We start from the raw sequence: 19,038 nt of genomic DNA on the forward strand, positions 1-19,038 counted from the left end.
TTTCATTTTTAATTTTTTTAATATATATATATAAAAATATTAGTGCATATGGCTTCCTGCTGTTTGGACTAGAACAAGTTCCCTTTTGTTGCATGATTCTCAGGAACCTAAGTTCAGTTTATTCAAAGGTTAAACTGTAACTAACAATATAGGCATCGCTGTAGACATACAGCTTCCTATCCCGCGGGTTATAGTTCATATACTGGATGCCAGGCAAGACTTTTCGGAACTGGATACTTAAATCATTCCGCTCAACTCCGCTGGTTGTGTCAAACATGTAAAATATCTCTTCTGTTTCAGAGCTCAAATACCTGGTGGCATACACAACCCCGCAAATCACAAAGGCGTTGGTTGCCGATCGCTTATAGAGGGTGGTGTTCCAGCTTTCGAGTAGCGACAGGTCAGTGGTATTGAGTCGACTGACAACCAGGTTTCCGAAATTGAACTCGGTTGCGTAGAGGACCCAGAGCCCATTTTCGTCTGTTGCCAGGTCCATGTCCGTGTACATGTAACAGGAAGAAAGTGTGCAGTATGGAAACTTGTCATTATAACCAGCAAATGGCAGGGTGACATGTATGACCTCCTGTGTCGTCATGTCAAACCTGCAGAGCCGGCCCGTGTCATAGCAGTTGTAATAGTAGGCATCTTTAAACATAGTTCCACCAGAGCCTTGGGCATTAAAGGTTTTAAACGTCACATCATTATGAGTACCTTTGGTGAGAAATTTAGCATGAGAGCTGAAAAGGCGAATCTTGGTTCCAAATCTATTACTACTGGACATAATTACGAGCCAGTATAGATCCTCTTTCCCAGCGGCTGGCAGCGGGTCTTTCCCCCAGGAACCATATGGGTAGGATGTCCCAAAATGATTGAGCATTGAACTCTTGGGATAGGAGACTGCTTTTAAACTTCCGAATGAACAGGACCCTGAGAGAAATATCAACAAGCCCTGTTACTGTTACAGTGGGCAAACAGCAATATGTACAGCATAATAATACACAACACACTTAAAACACAACAACGAGGCCTAGAATCTATTTGACCTTCTCTAACCATATCCTTTCACCTTTGTAGTGACACAGAATGTACAAAGTAGCTGAACCAGAACGGTTTTCCACAGCCTGCAGGAGATACTCCCAGAGACCACCTTCACATAGAATTACATAGCAATTATAGCACAGAAACAAGCCATTTGGCCAGCTGGTCTATGCCCAAGTTTATTCTCCACACAAGCCTCCTCCCACTCTACTTCGTCTCACCCTATCAACATATCCTTCTATTCCTTTCACCTTCTTGTACTTATCCAGCTTCCCCTTAAATGCTTCTATGCTATTTGCCTCAACTGCTCCATTTGACCGGCAAAGACACGATGGACCGAATGGCCTCTTTCTGTGCTGTAAATTTTTCAATGTTTCTATGTAGTAGTGAGTTCCACATTCTTACCGCTCTCTGGGTAAAGAAGATTCTCCTGAATTCCCTATTGGATTTCTTAGTGACTATCTTATATTTATGACCCTTCATTTTGAACTCCTCCCACAAGTGGAAACATCTTCTCTACATCAACCCTATCAAACCCCTTCATAATTTTAAAGACCTCTGTTAGGTCATTCCCCAACCTTCCCTTTTCTGCAGAAAAGAGCCTCAGGCTGTTCAGTCTTTTCCGATAGTTATAACCTCTCAGTTCTGGCATCATCCTTGTAAATCTTTTTTGCACCTTCTCCAGTGCCTCTAATATTTGTAATATTCCCTTAGCAGAGAAGTCAGTGACCAGGGGGCATAGATTTAAAGTAATTTGTAGAAGAATTAGAGGGGAGCTGAGGAGAAATGTTTTCACCCAGAGGGTGGTGGGGGTCTGGAACTCACTGCCTGAAAAAGTAGTAGAGGCAGAAACCCTCAACTCATTTAAAAAGTACTTGGATGAGCACTTGAAGTACCGTAACCTACAGGGCTACGGACCAAGTGCTGGAAAGTGGGATTAAGCTAGATAGCTCTTTTTCGGCTGGCATGGACATGATGGGCCAAATGGCCTCCTTCTGTGCCATAACTTTCTACGATTCTATGAGACCAGAACTGTACACAGTATTCTGAGTGTGGTTTAACCAAGGTTCTAGATAAGTTTAACATAACTTTTCTGCTTTTCAGTTTTATTCCTCTTTAATCTTGTTTTTGAGTGCTATTATGGTCAGGACTGGTGGTGCTCACTAATATTACAATTTTTATCATATTTGGACCCTACATGTGTGGGTGCGGTGCTCTACTTTCCCAAACTGTGAACATTATGCAACTAGTAGCACAACCCAATGGTTCTAAAAAAGATACAAGCCTTACCAAACCAGCCCATGACTTATAGCAATTACGTGAGGCCATTCCCTATGGTAGGAACCCCACCATAATACCGTAATTTTTTTTGCTGAATGCTGGCAGTTGCTGGGGTATAGTTCCACAGTAGCTTACTGAAAAAGGGGACCTTCCTGTGTAAGCCCAAGCGGGCTCTACAACCATTAATGGTGATGCAGCTGAACCCAATCCTGCCCTCACCCAATATCCACACACACAGGCCCTTTCTAGCGAATCACTGGATAGAATTAGGAACAGCAATCCTGGCTGATTTTACCTCCTTCTTATACCAGTGATGTTGAAGAAAATTTCTACCTGGCTGAGAACAGCTAATTCAACACAAACCAAAGATTGAAGCTAGCACCAAGCAGTCTTTACCCATTAGACCATCAAGGGAGCTTTTATATTTCTTACAGTCAGAGGTTCCCAAGATAACTCATGAGATGCCAATGAGCACCCATTCCCCTTACGATCAGTAGGAAGAGGAGGTGTTCTGAGTCCACTGGACTAATCCAGGGCCAAACCTTATAATTCTTCGTGGTTTATCATAGAATCTTACAACACAGAAGGAGGCTATTTGGCCCATCGTGTCTGGGCCGGCTCTTTGAAAGAGCTGTCCAATTAGTCCCACCTCCCTGCCCTTTCCCCATAGCCCTGCAAATTTTTCCTTTTCAAGTATGTATCCAATTCCCTTTTTGAAAGTTACTATTGAATCTACTTCCGCCGCCCTTTCAGGTAGTGCATGTGTCGCATAATGTGGAGGCATTACCTATTAAAGTTACTGATGTTTTCAATAAATTTTCAACAAAGCAAACAGCAAAACTCAAGTCATGATCCCACCCATTGTACTTCGTCTATTCTGTTTTCCTGTCCAGTTTTGGAAAAGGCAGATGTTGACAATGACAACCCTATTCATAGGGAACAAGATATCACTTTCAGGGGAGGATGGGTCAATATGGGGGTAGTTCGCATTGCCTGTCCAGATTTGTGTACAATTTATTTCTTCTGTTACTTATTGCCAGTGACAGGTCTTTGGCCTGGGGTCTTCAGCCCTGGATTAGGGAGTGCAATTCCCCTCTTGGTTTAAGTGCGCTGAGATTCTATCTATACAGACAATCCTGTAAGGGGGTTGTCTGCTTCAGTTTTAAGAAGGATGCTACTGTTGCCAAGCTGTACCTGTTGGTAATAATTTTGTTCTGCAAGTATTGATGCCCAATTTGTTTTGTTTTTTCCATCTTGTTCACTGTGTATTAATTTATATTTCATTATTCATAATTAGAATAATTGTTTAAGATGAAAGAGCCAATGCTCTGGAGGTAATAATGTTGGAGGTGGTACGCAATGATTCTCCAGCAGATTTCGCAGACAGCTCAACGGGTTGATAGGCTGATGATTGCTGAGGTCACTAGGATCTTTGCCTGGTTTGTGGACAGTTGATTTCAACCATCTGGGGAAGTAGCTCAGTAGTCACGCCCGTCAGTTCATCGAGTGCCTCATCGAGCATGCATTTCACGATACCATCCTCTCCTGGGGCTTTCTCTCACCTACACAACCTCAAGTCAGCAGCAGTAATTGTCTGGACCAGGACAGTTGCATAGCTAGCTGGTGCGTTGTCTTTTCTGTTATTTGTAAGGCCTGTGCTCAGAGATTGGAATAGTGCTGGTTGCACTTGGATATAATGGTACACATCTTTTTCACAGTTACTACAAAATTCCTTATGATTGGGTTGAACAGTGCAAAAGTGATCTTCGAAGAATTCTGCTTTCTCTCAGTTGGTCTCTGTACTGTTGCCCAGGGTCTGCAGCATCCATATACTATTTCTCTTGTTCTGCCTTTTTAACCCTGTAGAACTGATTCCAGAATTATTTAGAATCTTGCTCTCATTCAACCCTTTTGCACGAAAGATCCTACTGTTTTTCAGCGTCGGCTTTGAGGAATTGTTGGATCTTAGTTTGCAGATGGTGGACTGTGATCGCTGAGCTGTGTTGTAATGGAACCTCTCTTCAGACTATTTTCAACGGAATCAGCCTAGTAATGTGTTGCGATATCACTGCAGCCCTATCGCTAGGATCCTTCTTCATCTGTATTGCTGCTTTTGCTGCTCCCATTAGTGCATGAGTTCACTCCTTATACAGCATCCCTAGGTTGTCGGAGGCTCTTAGATTACCAGGGTAGGCGATGTTCTCTGTAATATGCAGCCTACAGGCAGCCCTGTCAGCCCTTTTGTAGTCCCAACTTAGAGTCGGCACGTTATTTAAAATGACTACTCTGTGGTCACCCTGAATTACTGAGATTTATTTACTGTGACGATCTACTAATTTTGTTTTTATCTGTTCTTCTGATGTGAGCAACACTGACAAACAGCCCTGAGTACGTTAAGATTCAAATACATAGTGTGGGACTAGAGACACATGTAGCCCAGACTGGGCAATGGTGGCAACTTCCCTTCACTGAAGGACATTTTTTTCTGGTGCCAGCCCACTAATTTATTGAATTCAATTTCACAACTTGCCATGCTGGAATTTAAACTCATGACCTCTGGGTTGCTAGTCCAGTAAAATAACTACTAGGCTACCGTACCTGTGAGGGCATGTGTCTTGCCTAGTAAGATCTGCCACTACAGCTGTTTGCTTGTTGACTGACTGAAATTGCACACACTACTCTCAATGCAGGATTGTGTGAGTAGGAAGGGAACCAAAATGGAGTTAATAAAAAGAGTGACTACACAACTTGGGGCAAAATCTCCTTTGTAGTTGATCTGCATCTCCAACCAGCCCAGATGACAATGTCACAAAACTATTGATGACAGACAAGCCAAGTCAAGGAAAAATTAGCATGGCTATTAGGTAAGAGCGGGGGTGTGAGACTAATTGGATAGCTCTTTCAAAGAGCCAGCACAGGCATGATGGGCTGAATGGCCTCCTTCTGTACTGTATGATTCTGTGAAGTATTGAGACGGCTGATGACAGCATTTTCAGGAACAGAGACTGGCTGGGGCCGCCACTAGGCATCATATCATCTGGTGACTTCTTGTTCCAGAGTATCACGGGCTCAATGGGCCAAATGGCCTCCTTCTGTGCTGTAATCATTCTTTGATTATGTGAAGACTAACCGTGGCCGATTTTGAAACTGATCCATTTTTTTTTGGTTGTTCCAGCCCGTTTACCTTTAAACTTACTGAGTTTCTTCTGCATGAAAATTGAAAGCGACAAAACTGAATTAATGCAGCTGGCAATTCACAGCAACAAGATTTCTTATCACCTGAATATAAAACATCAGGACAGGTTCTTCCTCTTGTCCTTGTAGTCACAGGTGATTAGAACAGATGTTCATCCTGCCAGTTGTACTCACCTATCTGTGGAGTGACATATGGAGCTGGAGTTACTAAAAGTGCATTCTGACAAGAAGATAGAGTCTTTTCCAGCATGATATTTTTTCTGTGCTCTCGAACTACTTTAAGTCGGTCATATTCCTCTAATTCGTCCACTTGGCTGGTAATATTTTGCACCTGTTGAATAAAGAAAGAATAAAAGAAAGAACTTGCATTTATATAGCACCTTTTACCAACTCAGGACATCCCAAACTGCTTTACAGCCAATGAAGTACTTTTGCAGTGTAGTCACTGTTGTAGTGTAGGAAACGCTGATGCCAATTTGCGCACAGCAAGCTCCCACAAATAGCAATGAGAAAATGACCAGATAATCTGTTTTAGGGGTATTAGTTGGATAAATGGCGTGATCAGATATCCCTGATGCCTCGCTGAGTTTCTCCAGTGATTAGTTTACCTACACAGACTGGAAAGGTCCCAGATTTGATTGCCAATTTTTGGTGAATTTGATTCTCTCAGTCAGGGCAGGTTCAGGGAAGCTGCAACTGGCCTCACGTGACCCCAATCAGGGAAACAAAAACAGGCCAGGGTTCCCACTTCTAATTGCTGTCCAGTGACCCCTTGCTGAAAATATGCGCATGGTCCTAGGGTTTTGGCAAAACCGGTTTGTCGACCTGCAGTCAAGTAATCTTCCGACACTCACTCTGACAATCACATGAGCAAAGTCTGGGAGGGTGAGGGCACTCATGGGACCATATACCAGAAAGGAGAGGAGAACAAAAAAATTATGTTGTCAAAGGTGACTGAGTCATATTTACAGTGGGAGGTGAAGGAGGGATGAAGATACAGATAGGAATGATTTTCCGAAAGAGTTTAAATCAACATAATGTTCACTTAACCAAAAAAGAGAGGTGCTTGGATCATATATGCTGAAACATGTATGGTCTAAATATGCTAACTGACAATCTCAGTAAGGAGGTCACAAGAATGCCATTCTAACCGGTGATCTGAGAGTAGGGCAGTATATACTCATATATACTCAGACTACAAATTTTTAAACAAAGTCATTATATAAATTGGATGGTGAAAACAATATACAACACATACCCTCCACACGCAACAATCCCAACCAACCCCCAATCCCAGTTACCTGCGTAACCAGCTCAGTTATGTCATTTTGGTTCCTAGAACACTTTTCTTGAAGTTGGTTAAGCAAGTCAGTCAGCTCGGCGATTTCAATCTCTATTATCCGAAATGAAATGATACTGTAAAGTTCGCCATCATATTCTTCTTCAAATTCATTAACCCGCTGCACAAGGCTCTTCAGTCTCTGCTCCATGTTGGTAATAATATCAATAGGTTCATTGAACTGTCAATTGAATAGAAAGTATGGTTTTCTGTTAAAAAGATTGAGACAAGGTATCAACAGGTCAATGTACAAAATAGGGTCAAATGAATCTCATAAGGGTTTGTTCACTCATCAAGTCAACAGCAAACCCTCAGACTTGAGCATAATCTAGGCTGACACTCCAGTGAAGTGCTGAGGGAGTGCTGCACTGTCGGAGGTACCACCTTTCGGATGAGACATAAGAACATAAGAAATAGGAGCAGGAGTAGGCCACACAGCCCCTCGAGCCTGCTCTGCCATTCAATAAGATCATGGCTGATCTTCGACCTCAACTCCACTTTCTCACCCGATCTCCATATCACTTGATTCCCTTAAAGTCTAAAAACCTATCGCTCTCAGTCTTGAATATACTCGACGATTGAGCATCCACATCAATCTGGGATAGAGAATTCCAAATATTCATGACCCTCTGAGTGAAGAAATTCCTCCTCATCTCAGTCCTAAATGGCCGACCCCTTATCCTGAGACTATGTCCCCTTGGTCTAGACTCTCCAGCCAGGGGGATCATCCTCTCAGCATCTAAACTGTCAAGTACTCTTTGAATCTTATATGTTTCAATGAGATCACCTCTCATTCTTCTAAACTTCAGAGAGTACAGGCCCATTATACTTAATCACTCCTCATAGGACAACTCTCTCATCCTAGGAATCAATCTAGTGAACCTTTGTTGCACAGCCTCTAAGGCAAGTATATGCTTCCTTCGGTAAGGAGACCAAAACTGTACACAGTACCCAGGTGTGGTCTCACCAGAGCCCTATATAATTGCAGCAAGACCTCCTTACTCTTGAAATCCAACCCCCTTGCAATAAAGGCCATTTATAAAGGCCAACAAATACCATTTGCCTTCCTAATTGCTTGCTGTACCTGCATATTAACTTCCTGTGATTCGTGTATAAGGACATCCAAATCCCTCTGACTACCAACATTTCTTAGTCTCTCACCTTTTAAAAAATATTCTGCTTTTCTATTCTTCCTACTAAAGTGGATAATTTCACATTTCCCCACATTATACTCCATCTGACACCTTCTTGCCCACTCATTTAACCTGTCTATATCCCTTTGCAGATTCTTTGCATCTTCCTCACAGCTTACTTTGTATTGTATTGTCTTACAGCTTTGTATTGTCAGCAAACTTGGATACATTACACTCGGCCCCTTAATCTAAGTCATTAATATTGATTGTAAATAGCTGAGGCCCAAGCACTAATGCTTGCGGCACCCCACTAGTTACAACCTACCAACCCGAAGATGACCCATTTATTCCTACTCTCTGTTTTCTGTTAACCAATCCTCAATCCATGCTACTTTATTACCCCCAATCCCATGAGTCCTAATCTTGTGTAACAGCCTCTTGTGTGGCACCTTATCGAATGCCTTTTGAAAATCCAAGTAGACTATATCCAAATATAATATAAACTAAAGGGTACAATTTTAAAAGGGGTGCAGAAACAGAGATCTGGGGATATATGTACACCAATCATTGAAAGTGACAGGGCAGGTTGAGAAAGTGGTTAAAAAAGCATACAGGATCCTAGGCTTTATAAATAGAGGCATAGAGTACAAAAGCAAGGAAGTTATGATGAACCTTTATAAAACACTGGTTCGGCCACAACTGGAGTGTTGTGTCCAATTCTGGGCACCGTACTTTAGGAAGGATGTGAAGGCCTTAGAGAGGGTGCAGAAGAGATTTACTAGAATGATTCCAGCGATGAAAGACTTCAGTTACATGGATAGACTGGAGAAGCTGGGGTTGTTCTCCCTGGAGCAGAGAAGGTTGAGAGGAGATTTGATAGAGGTAGTCAAAATCATGAAGGGTCGAGACAGAGTAGATAGAGAGAAACTGTTCCCATTGGCGGAATAGTTGGAAACCAGAGGACATAGATTTAAGGTGATTGGCAAAAGAATCAAAGTTGACATGAGGAAAAACTTTTTTAAGCAGCGAGTGGTTGTGATCTGGAATGCCCTGCCTGAGGAGGTGGTGGAGGCAGATTCAATCATGGCCTTCAAAAGGGAATTGGATAAGTACTTGAAGGGTAAAAATTTGCAGGGCTACAGAGAAAGGGCAGGGAAGTGGGACTAGCTGGATTGCTCTTGCAGAGAGCTGGCACAGACTCAATGGGCCAAATGGCCACCTTCTATGCTGTAACCATTCTATGATACTACATCCACAGGTTCCCCCTCATCTACCCTACTAGTTACACCCTCAAAAAACTCTAATAGATTTGTCAAACACAATTTCCTTTTCATAAAACTGTGTTGACTCTGCCTAATCATATTATGATTTTCTAAGTGTCCTGTTGCTACTTTCTTAATAATAGACTCCAGCATTTTCCCTACTACTGATGTCAGACTAACTAGCCTATATTTCCCTGTTTTCTCTCTCCTTCCGTTCTTAAAGATCCCATAGCACCATTGGAAGATGAGGAGGGGAGTTCTCTCTGTGTCCCTGCCAACATTTATCCCTCGACTAACATCTAAAACAGATTATCTCTGTTTATTCATTGCTGTTTGTGGGATCTTGCTGTGTGCAAATTGGCTGCTGCGTTTCCTACATTGCAACAGTGACTACACTTCATTGGCTGTAAAACGCTTTGGAACGTCCTGGGGTCATGAAAGACTCTATATAAATGCAAGTCTTTCGTTCCAAACGAAGAAACCCTCTGCCACCCTCCTCCCTCCCTCTGTGTGTATATGTAGAGAGGGCAGTTAAGCCTCCAATTTGCACCCCACAACCTGGCAATAGCTGCGGGGAACTACAGGCGTTGAATCCTTCTCCTATCTCTTACAATAATTAATTGGTTTCCAAATGGATACTGGACAGAGTTGAGACACGGGAGTGCGGACGGGCTCTGTTGGAGTGGGCAATGGCGCTACAGCCCTGTTGCTGCGGGTCTCGGACGGTAGGAGTTGGCTGTTGTTTCACATTCACCTGTTGGTCTTTCAGCCGGTGGCTGCAGTTCTCAGAGACCGAATACAGTTGCTCAAATTGCAGACGAGGGAATGGCCCATCCGACATCTGGAGATCGCAGTAACATCTCTTCGCGACCCGAGCCTCTCCCAGAACATCACCATCCGCCTAATGGAAGATGACAAATGAAAATTCAATACATAATATCAAGGGGTCGATCGAACATCAAACTAGAATCAGGAGTAAGTCCATAGATTTTGCCCCGTAATGTTCACTATAGTGAACTACTGGAGGGATTTCATGCTGTGTGATCGGACGCACTTTACTTACAGAAGCAAGAGTCCAGAATAAAAAGAAGCCGAATATCCGGATGAGAGCGAGCAGAGCCATAACCTTCACCCAGATGTAGCTGCGGAACCCGAGCTCCGCTCCCGGAGACACCAGTATTTACGCAGAGAGGAGGGGCGGGGACCAGGGGAGGTGCGATTGACTCCGGGACAGGACAATAACCCTCCCGTCGCTGGACGAGCCCCTCTTCAATGATAATCGGGAAAACAAATATCTGCCATTCAACATTGGGTCGGTCTAAAGTTCAGTAGCTCTCCCACCCTAAGCACACACCTTCTTGAGACTTGGAGTTGGTAAAGGAGGAAGCCTCAGTCAACTGAAGAGGGAGGGGCTGGTTCTCAGTTAGCTCAGGGACTTTACCCCAACATACAACACTCAAAACAAGGATGTGTGGTCGGAAAGGGTTGGAGGCTTCCTCTGTGCTTCATATCACTTTGATCTCATTCCATTCCGATTCATGTGAGATTAACCCTGATTAGTTTAATGGGATCCATGCTGTAAGTCTGATGGGTCTCTGCACTTGCTTCTTTAGAAAATGTAGCACCGTAACCAGCCACGCTGGTTGGATCAGTAAGGATGGGCTTTACCCATTTCCACCGATAAATTCCTGTGTGCTTTTTCGGGGAAGGTGAATTAATAAAAACTGATATCCTCCCCAGTTTGAGACCCCTTCTACACAAAATATACCGTTGTTTTCTTGTCAGCCGCGGTTCAGTGGGAGCACTCTCGCCCTAATCAGAAGGTCATGGGATCAAGCCCCACTCTAGAGACTTGAGCACAAAATCTAGGCTGACACTCCGGTGCAGTGCTGAGTGCATGCTATACTGATGGAGGTGCCGTCTTTCGGATGAGGAGTTAAACCGAGGCCCCGTCTGCCCTCTCAGGTAGATGTAAATGATCCCATGGCATTATTTTGAAGAAGAGCAGTGGCGTTCTCCCTCGTGTCCTGGTCAATATCTATCCCTCAACCAACATCAGTAAAACAGATTATCTGATCATTATCTCATTGCTGTTTGTGGGTCCTTGCTGTGCACAAATTGGCTGCTGCATTACCTACATTACAATAGTGACTACACTTCAAAAGTACTTATTTGGCTGTAATGTGCTTTGGAACATCCTGAGATTGTGAAAGGCACTATATAAATGGAAGTCCTTTTTAAAAATAAGATCCAGAGATGCAGCAACATCACATCCTTGATTGTCAGCTCACATATTGCAATGTGTTAGTAACATGCTGAGGTCACGGATGTGATCAATGCATGGACATTTCTGGATCTGATTTTCGGCAGGAAAAGAAACAGGTTTGTGCGATTTGGATCTTCTTTCTCCAAGGGATGTGGATCATCTTTATGTGAGAACTGTGTTCTTTTTATGCTACAACAAATGCCAGTCTTTCATTTCTAGCTGAGCACCAAGCAAGGACTCCAGTGCACTGACACAGTTACCACACTGAAGACATTAATCAAAGGCTGGCTTAGGTATTGTTTACTAAACATAAGATCACAACTGTTCCCCTATTCATAATCTCCAACAATTTTTATTATCTCACCATCAATGTGGCAGGTAAGTGACTGGAGCCACACCAGTGCCCAGATTTTGCTGAGGCAGGGCAACTCGCGGCGTGCCCTGTTTGACATGTTCGTGCACATTTAGGTTTTAAAAAATTTTGCCCACAGAGTTGCTGGAAGTGCAAGCTGGTAATGGCTCAGCGAGGGCAACAGGGCATCTGGGACCTTGGTGAACAATGGGACAAACAGTGTATCTCCTTAATCAAAGAGATTAAAGGATTTAGAAATAAGCAGAAAAGGGGTGTGAATTAGAGTGGGTGAAGTCAATGTCAAATCAGCTACAGAAAGAGAAATAAAGAGAGGGAAAGAAAGATTGGATCAAGAGAGAAAGAAAGAAAGGACAGAAAGGAAAAGTAGGAAAAAAAATTAAGATGTAAAATTTGCCATTTTTAAAATCTCCCAATAACAATTCATGACCTGAAGGAATGAGACTCCATACTTATAATTGTTCACTTTCTGGGCCAGAGAGTTGCTGGAAGTGCAACTTCGTAAAACTGTGTAAATAATTATGAGTTGTCATTTAGCTCAACTGTATCTTTTTTAAAGTCCCTTGCTCGTTTTCTTGAATTTTAATCATGCTCAAAATATATTTTTTTAAAAACTGATTTTCTCTGAATTAACCAGGGTTTTTTGAGGTTCAATTTTCCCCCCTGATATTCTCCCTTTTTTTATGCTATGAGCATAAAAAAGAGCTGCTGGTGCTGGAACGCACCCTTTAACTGTGGGGTGTGCCCTCTGCGTAACGTGCTGTGTGCTGAGATTGCCACAAGTTTATTTAAACTAATTAACCTTATGGTGCAAGGTCAGCTCACTGTGATACATACACACAGTGCTAAAGGAGCAATGCTCCCAGTGCCTCTGCATTGGGGCTGCGTTATTGGCCCCACTGCTTCTCCTCCCTTACTACATATCACTATCTTCTGCATTAATTTTCTTGTTTCCTCTTCCCCTGCAAGTCTTCATCCCTTAGATTATAGGTCATGGTATGTTCAATTCCGTCAATCCATTGTGTTACGCCCTTGGGCAGGTCCTAACTCAAATCTCACACTCATGAGATTCTTGATACTAAGGAAGAGTAGCTGAGGTGGTTTCGTTGCCTTCTTCATGGTTTTTATCTTTGGAGGTCTGAAACCAATGCTAAAGGGCCCCACCTTCCCTTTATGATGGGAGGAGGGTGGTGGGGGGGGGGTGGGTGGTAGTGTGGGGGCTGGCCGAACATATCAGACTCAAGTAAGGTCCAAGTACAACATCCTATTCTTCACTTGAATAAAGCTGTGCCTATCCCAAAATCATTCCTTTCCAATTCTTCACACATTTTCTCTCTACTATCATTAAGGCAATTAATATTATAACAGTTCCCTTAGTTATCGGTAAATGGATCGATGGGATTGCCTTATCTTCCCTGTTCACTATCCTATCTCACAACGAGGTGATATTCCACTACTTGCTTAAACCCTCAGCCATATTCCTCTCTCCCTTGCGGAATCCCTTTACAGGGATGTTGGTTGGGATTGCAGTGTTATGGCCCAATCTCTGACCTTGCAAGCTCAGCTTTCCCTGTTGTCTTGGGTAGTTTCATTGGAGAAATATAACACAACATTTACAGTGAATCTCTGAGTCCTATATTCTTTATAATCAGTTAACGTTCCCTTTAACATCAGTTGCTTTGACTTTGCACTTCCCTACATTTGTACAAATTCACTTCTCTAGTGTAGATCCCTAAATGAACTTTCTACAGGTCTCAAACTTTACTATTGAAATATTAGGGACGAGTCCCTCTACTTTAATCCAGTATGAATTTCCATGTTAGGAGCAGGCCCAGTTAATGAGATAATATAATTGAGGACATTATGATTAAGATGCGAGTCATGGGACACCAGAGTTAAAGCTGACTGCTGCATAAAATGTAGGAACAAATTATTGCAGAATAGAAATTTATAAAAAGTATAACAATTTGGAAGATTTAAGTTTGAAAGTCAGCGGTTTTTGTAGCATTCGCTCAATTATCAATGGTAACCTCAATGCAGACTGTGCAAAACACATTCAGCCGCACTTCCTCTAACTGTGGCATGCTAACTTCATCTATTAAATGATTCTGCAATTTTTAAAGTTTTGGAAGGAAATACTAGATCTCTGTGGTATTTGACACTGACTGATGTAATTAAGTGACAACTAACTGATTGGTACAAGTGATCTGAAACCATTTCCCAGAACATTCTCAGATCAGAAATAACATGGATTAAATGGAGATAAAAGTACTGTACTTTCTACGCTCCCATCAAGCACTTGTAGGTCAGGTACAGTGCAGATTATAAACAAGGTTTATACTTTGCCTCAGCAACATCCCCAAATTCGAATCTCAAAAGGGTATCCCTTACTGCACCAGAGTAACATTTCCACTTCGTGCACCAGCTGTGCATGTGGCCTCTTTGAGTGTGATTGCCAAATTAGTGTTGAATTCTGGGCAGGTCAGTCTGTTGTGCAATATTGCAGCTGTGTTTGACAGGCTAGAGAGAAAATATATTGTTTGCTTTTTAAAGAAAAGCAGGAAGCATTGATAAGGTCCAGATTTAATGCAAGCAAGAAAATAGCTACACTGCAAATAAGTCAGAAAACCCAAAACCTCATACATAAGACCATATTGAAAGCATCTTGGGTCCTACATTACAACAGTGACTACACTTCAAAAGTACTTAATTGGTTGTAAAGTGCTTTGGGACATCCTGAGGGCATTAAAGACGCAAGTCTTTATTTTTTCTTTCTTTGAAATTGGTCTTCGGTGAAAGCACGAAAGGAGTGATAGCGAATCAGCAGCCTGTTTTACACCGCGCCTGATTTTCTTTTCTTGGGCGGGGTGTAAAATGGGCTGTCAATTCGCTATCGCCCATTTCAATCTTTCACTGAAGACCAATTTCACCCCAACCACCTCCCCCTCCCTTAAGCCCTGACTTTGGGCGAGAGGAGGTGATGAATTTGGGTGTGTAGCCATGTCTTGGAGTGAAGAAACTGGCCAGCTTTCAGGAGCCTGTGTTGCTGGCAAAGCGATCCTTATTACAACTTCAAAAACCCTGTTAATTGGTCCTAGGACAAAATTCATGCTTTACTTGCCTGCTCCCCCCTGGTACTCAGCTTACCCGTATCCACTGGCCTCACCTGCTGAAGTTGCATTCTCAAAGCTAAGTTGATTTAGCGTTTTTTGAAGAAGAAACATTGATATTCAGTTGCCTTCTGCTCCAAGCATCAGTTTCTGACTTTGTGGAGGGCTCCCTGTTTGCATGTGGAGATTGTTCTTCATGAAAATCAAACAAAATGTTGCGGGCGGGAATTTCTTTGAGGGTTCCAATTTTGATGAGGAAGATGAGTTGGTGAAGAAACATTAAATGCCCCTCAATCTCCTACCTGGGCGCATCAAAGAAGACTGGTCTTTGCCACCATTGCTTCACAAGACAGGCTGCTTGAAAACTATGCGACCTGCTCTGGGCTCAGCAGACAACATCTAGAACAAGGATGGCTCTTTTTGTACATGTGAAGGTTTTTATGCCACTGGATCCTTCTAGGTCACTGCAGGAGACACCTGTCAGATCAGCCACTCTGCAGTGTACAGATGAATCAAGCAAGTCACGGACTCAATGTTTTCAAGAGGCAACACCTTCATCACTTTCCACATGGAAGGGAGGCATCAGCTGGACAGGGCACAGAACGTTTACATGCTGACAAGGTTCCGAAGGGTGTTAGAGGATGGTTTTTATTTATGATTAGATGTTCTAACTATTCCTCAAAATCTGTAAGGTTCTTGAAATGTTGAGGTCAAGCAGTCATAGATTTATTAAGCGTATACGTGCAATAGCACTTAAACATACACTTAAAAGATAATACTTATAACCACAATGTTTCTGCATTACTTGATCACATAAAAAGTTAAAATAAAACTCCAGATAGGGAGAATTTAATTGGACTTATACTTTTACAAAAACTTCAGTTAATAAGCTGGTGCCTTTACTAACGGGCTCTTTTTCTGTTGGGCTAATGAGATTGGTATAACTCTCCTACTTCATTATCAATAATTTTGTTCTTGTTACATATAATTGCTATTCCTCCAAGTGAAACCTTTAATTATAAGTATATCTTTGATTCTGTACCATGCAGCACCAGCTAATTTCCCCATTCTATAGGAACTTTAATTAAAAAGATAATATTCATCCAGGTGTTTTCCTTTTGTAGGAATAACTTTTGTCCTTGCACCCATTATCAGAGATTACATCTCCCTGAAACTTAGGAACCAGTTTGCAATGGCACGTCTTTAATTAAGTTCCCCCATTAAGAATGTGCTTGCTTCATGCTGAAACTAACCAGTGCTGAAGGGTCAGTCTCGGTTCAAAGGTCCAGTGGTCACTACTTTAAAATTGAATCATACTACCCTGATTAACAAACAAAGGCTAAAAGCTAACATTACTACAGTATAAAGAAAAATTAATAGCAGAATAACAGCGGCACACTTCGAGTCAGTCTGATTAACCCTTTCCTTACAAGGGTACAGAGCATAGTGGATGGCACCCATGTGGGTATCTGGGCTGCTCAAATCCACCCAGTGGCCCAAATGAACATAAAGGACATCTGTTCAATTAATGTTCAGGAAGTGTCTAACTGCAGAAACATCAGAATAAAGTGAATGCCATTATCCAGGAAACACCCATGATGCCTTCATTATCTGGCAGTCCACAGTGCCCTCATTATTTGAAGACTCACATTGAATGAATGATGCCTGCTGGGATACCAGGGCTATCCTCTGTAGCCATGGTTACTGACCCCATTGAGAAAGAGCAGAGGAGCGTAAATAGAAAGAAAAAGAAAGAACTTCCATTTCTATAGCGCCTTTCATGAACTCGGGACGTCCCAAAGCGCTTTACAACCAATGAAATACTTTTTGAAGCGTAGTCACTGTTGTGATGTAGGGAAACACGGCAGCCAATTTGCACACAGCAAGGTCCCACAAACAGTAATAAAATAAATGACCAGATAATCTGTTTTAGTGATGTTGGTTGAGGGATAAATGTTGTCCAGGACACCAAGAGAACTCCTCTACTCTTTTTCAAACAGTGCCGTGGGATCTTTAACGTCCACTTGAGAGGGCAAACAGAGTCTCAGTTTAACATCTCATCCAAAAGACGGCACCTCTGACAGTGCAGCACTCCCTCAGTACTGCACTAGAATGCTGGCCTGGAATGGGACTTGAGCCCACAACCTTCAGACTCAGAGGCGACAGTACTACCACTGAGCCATGGCTGACATCTACAACGAGGCTCCTGCTCGCAACCAGAATATTTGTAAAGCATCAAAGGTCCTACTGTGCGGACCTCTCAGGCAGGATTTTTCAGCAAAAGTATCTAAAATAATCACAGTCTGCCACATATTACATAACGTTGATTTTGAAAAGAGGAATAAGCAGCAGGACAAAGAGGAACCCCAGTAGTAAAGAAGGAAGAGGAACAGGAGGATGAAATGAGGAAGCAAGGGATGTGGCCAGAGAGACTGATGTGGCAATCATTCATTGAGAATTTATTATAGTAATTCCAAGGCTGGGCCCTTGCACAATTATTGCAGGTGCACGAAATCATACGTACACATTGTGCCTATAAACAGCGTGTTGTACATCCCCATCTACTGTAGCTTACTGCCATATTATATCATCCCAACATCAGTTGTGACCTTAACACAGCCGTTCCTGACAAAATCTGTTCATGCTAAGGAGAAATAAAGTGCTGCGAATTAGGTGACATTTACATAAGCAGGTGTTTCTGTGGCCTATCACTGTGCTTCCCTTTGTGACTCTAGGAGATGTACTTCTCCAACTGCCTAAGTCTGTACAGGGGCAAATTTAACCTAACCCACCGAGCAGAAACCGAGCAATTAAAATCGGCCAACGTCCCGCACCGTTCCCACTGTCTTCTATTTTAACCTACTCTTCTGATCAGGCGGCAAGGATGCCCGCCTGAAGCCGGGCGGGGGGGGGTCCTTCTTCAAATCAGGGTCCTATTACTGCAATTTTAACTGGTGGTCCAAGTGGTAAAGCCATTGTGGCTTGAGTTTAATACTCTCCTTGCCACCTTCATGAACTCCTACATAAACTCCAGTTCATCTGGAACTCCACCACCTATCTCGTACTAGGTCCAGCTAGCCTTCCTATCAGCCTCCCCAGCCTCCAAAAGCTCCCTGCTTCCTCCTTTACAATTCCTTCCATAGTCTTGCTCCAACTTACCTCAGGAACCTCGTTCAGCTCTATGTATCACTTCACACTCTCTGCTCTTATGACGCTGGCCTACTGTATGTTCTCCCCTCTCTCCACTCCACCATCATTAGTCGAGTCTTCAACCATCATGGCCTGGACTCTGTAATTCTCTTCCCAAACCTTTCTGACTTATTTCATTTCTCTCCATCTTCAATAGCCTCTTCCAAACCTACCTCTTTGACCAGCTAACTTCCCTAACTACTCTCCCAATCCTTGCTCAGTAACATCCTTCAGTAAAGCATGTTGGGATTTCATTAATGGCTATGCATGTGCAAGTGGTTGTTGTTGTGCATGCGTGCACTTTCTGAAATTTAAAGTAATGAGCTCCTCTCCATCATTTCTCTTCAATGTACCTTCCTCTTCCATGCACTTTTCCTTATGTCCTCTTCTGACCACAACGCGTCTTCCCTTGTCTTGTATATTTCCTCCTCTGGATCTCCTGCTCTAATGCTACTTTATATTAATTTTGTCCTTTCTTCCCTCATCCATCTCTCTTCCTCCATCCCTCACCCTTTATTTCAATATGTCCATAGCAAAAGCTTAAACCTTCTTTCCCTTCCTTTAAGTCCCTTTCTCTAGATGTCTTCATTATTTTCTCATCAACATCTCAGGCTCTGTTCTGTACCTATTCATCCCTTGCATATTCTTGATATCTCTCATTCTTTATGCCTCAACAATAACTTGCACTTACATAGCACCCTTTATGGGGCAAAATGTCCCAAAGTGCTTCACCAGGGGGATTGAACAACCTGTTACAGCTGGGTGAAGAGTTAGGGGAGGTGAATGAAGGTGTGGTTGAAGAGATAGGTTTTGAGGAGGCTCTTGAAGGTGATGAAGGATGGAAATATTTCAGAA

General features: G+C 42.7%; 1 protein-coding gene across 1 annotated transcript; it reads right to left on the bottom strand.

Moving 5' to 3' along the window:
* On the bottom strand, positions 1-10,609 carry LOC137333267 (olfactomedin-4-like). The gene is made up of 5 exons (XM_067997426.1): positions 10,312-10,609; positions 10,003-10,149; positions 6,816-7,034; positions 5,689-5,845; positions 1-927 (listed from the first exon to the last, which is right to left on the bottom strand). The coding sequence occupies exons 1-5, from the start codon at positions 10,369-10,371 to the stop codon at positions 119-121; spliced, it is 1,392 nt and encodes a 463-aa protein (XP_067853527.1). The 5' UTR covers positions 10,372-10,609; the 3' UTR covers positions 1-118.
* Between the last annotated feature and the right edge of the window lie 8,429 nt (positions 10,610-19,038).

The sequence above is a fragment of the Heptranchias perlo genome, chromosome 16 (genome assembly GCF_035084215.1).
Source record: "Heptranchias perlo isolate sHepPer1 chromosome 16, sHepPer1.hap1, whole genome shotgun sequence".
NCBI classification, from domain to species: domain Eukaryota; kingdom Metazoa; phylum Chordata; class Chondrichthyes; order Hexanchiformes; family Hexanchidae; genus Heptranchias; species Heptranchias perlo.

What these genes read in the sequence shown, in the direction of transcription:
- LOC137333267 (XM_067997426.1), bottom strand. Translation starts at nt 10,371, where the DNA reads ATGGCTCTGCTCGCTCTCATCCGGATATTCGGCTTCTTTTTATTCTGG. An exon ending in ACCGGCTGAAAGACCAACAG is followed by an intron (nt 7,035 to 10,002) that starts GTGAATGTGAAA and finishes TTCAATTGACAG; the next exon opens with TTCAATGAACCTATTGATAT. An exon ending in TAACTGAGCTGGTTACGCAG is followed by an intron (nt 5,846 to 6,815) that starts GTAACTGGGATT and finishes TTTATTCAACAG; the next exon opens with GTGCAAAATATTACCAGCCA.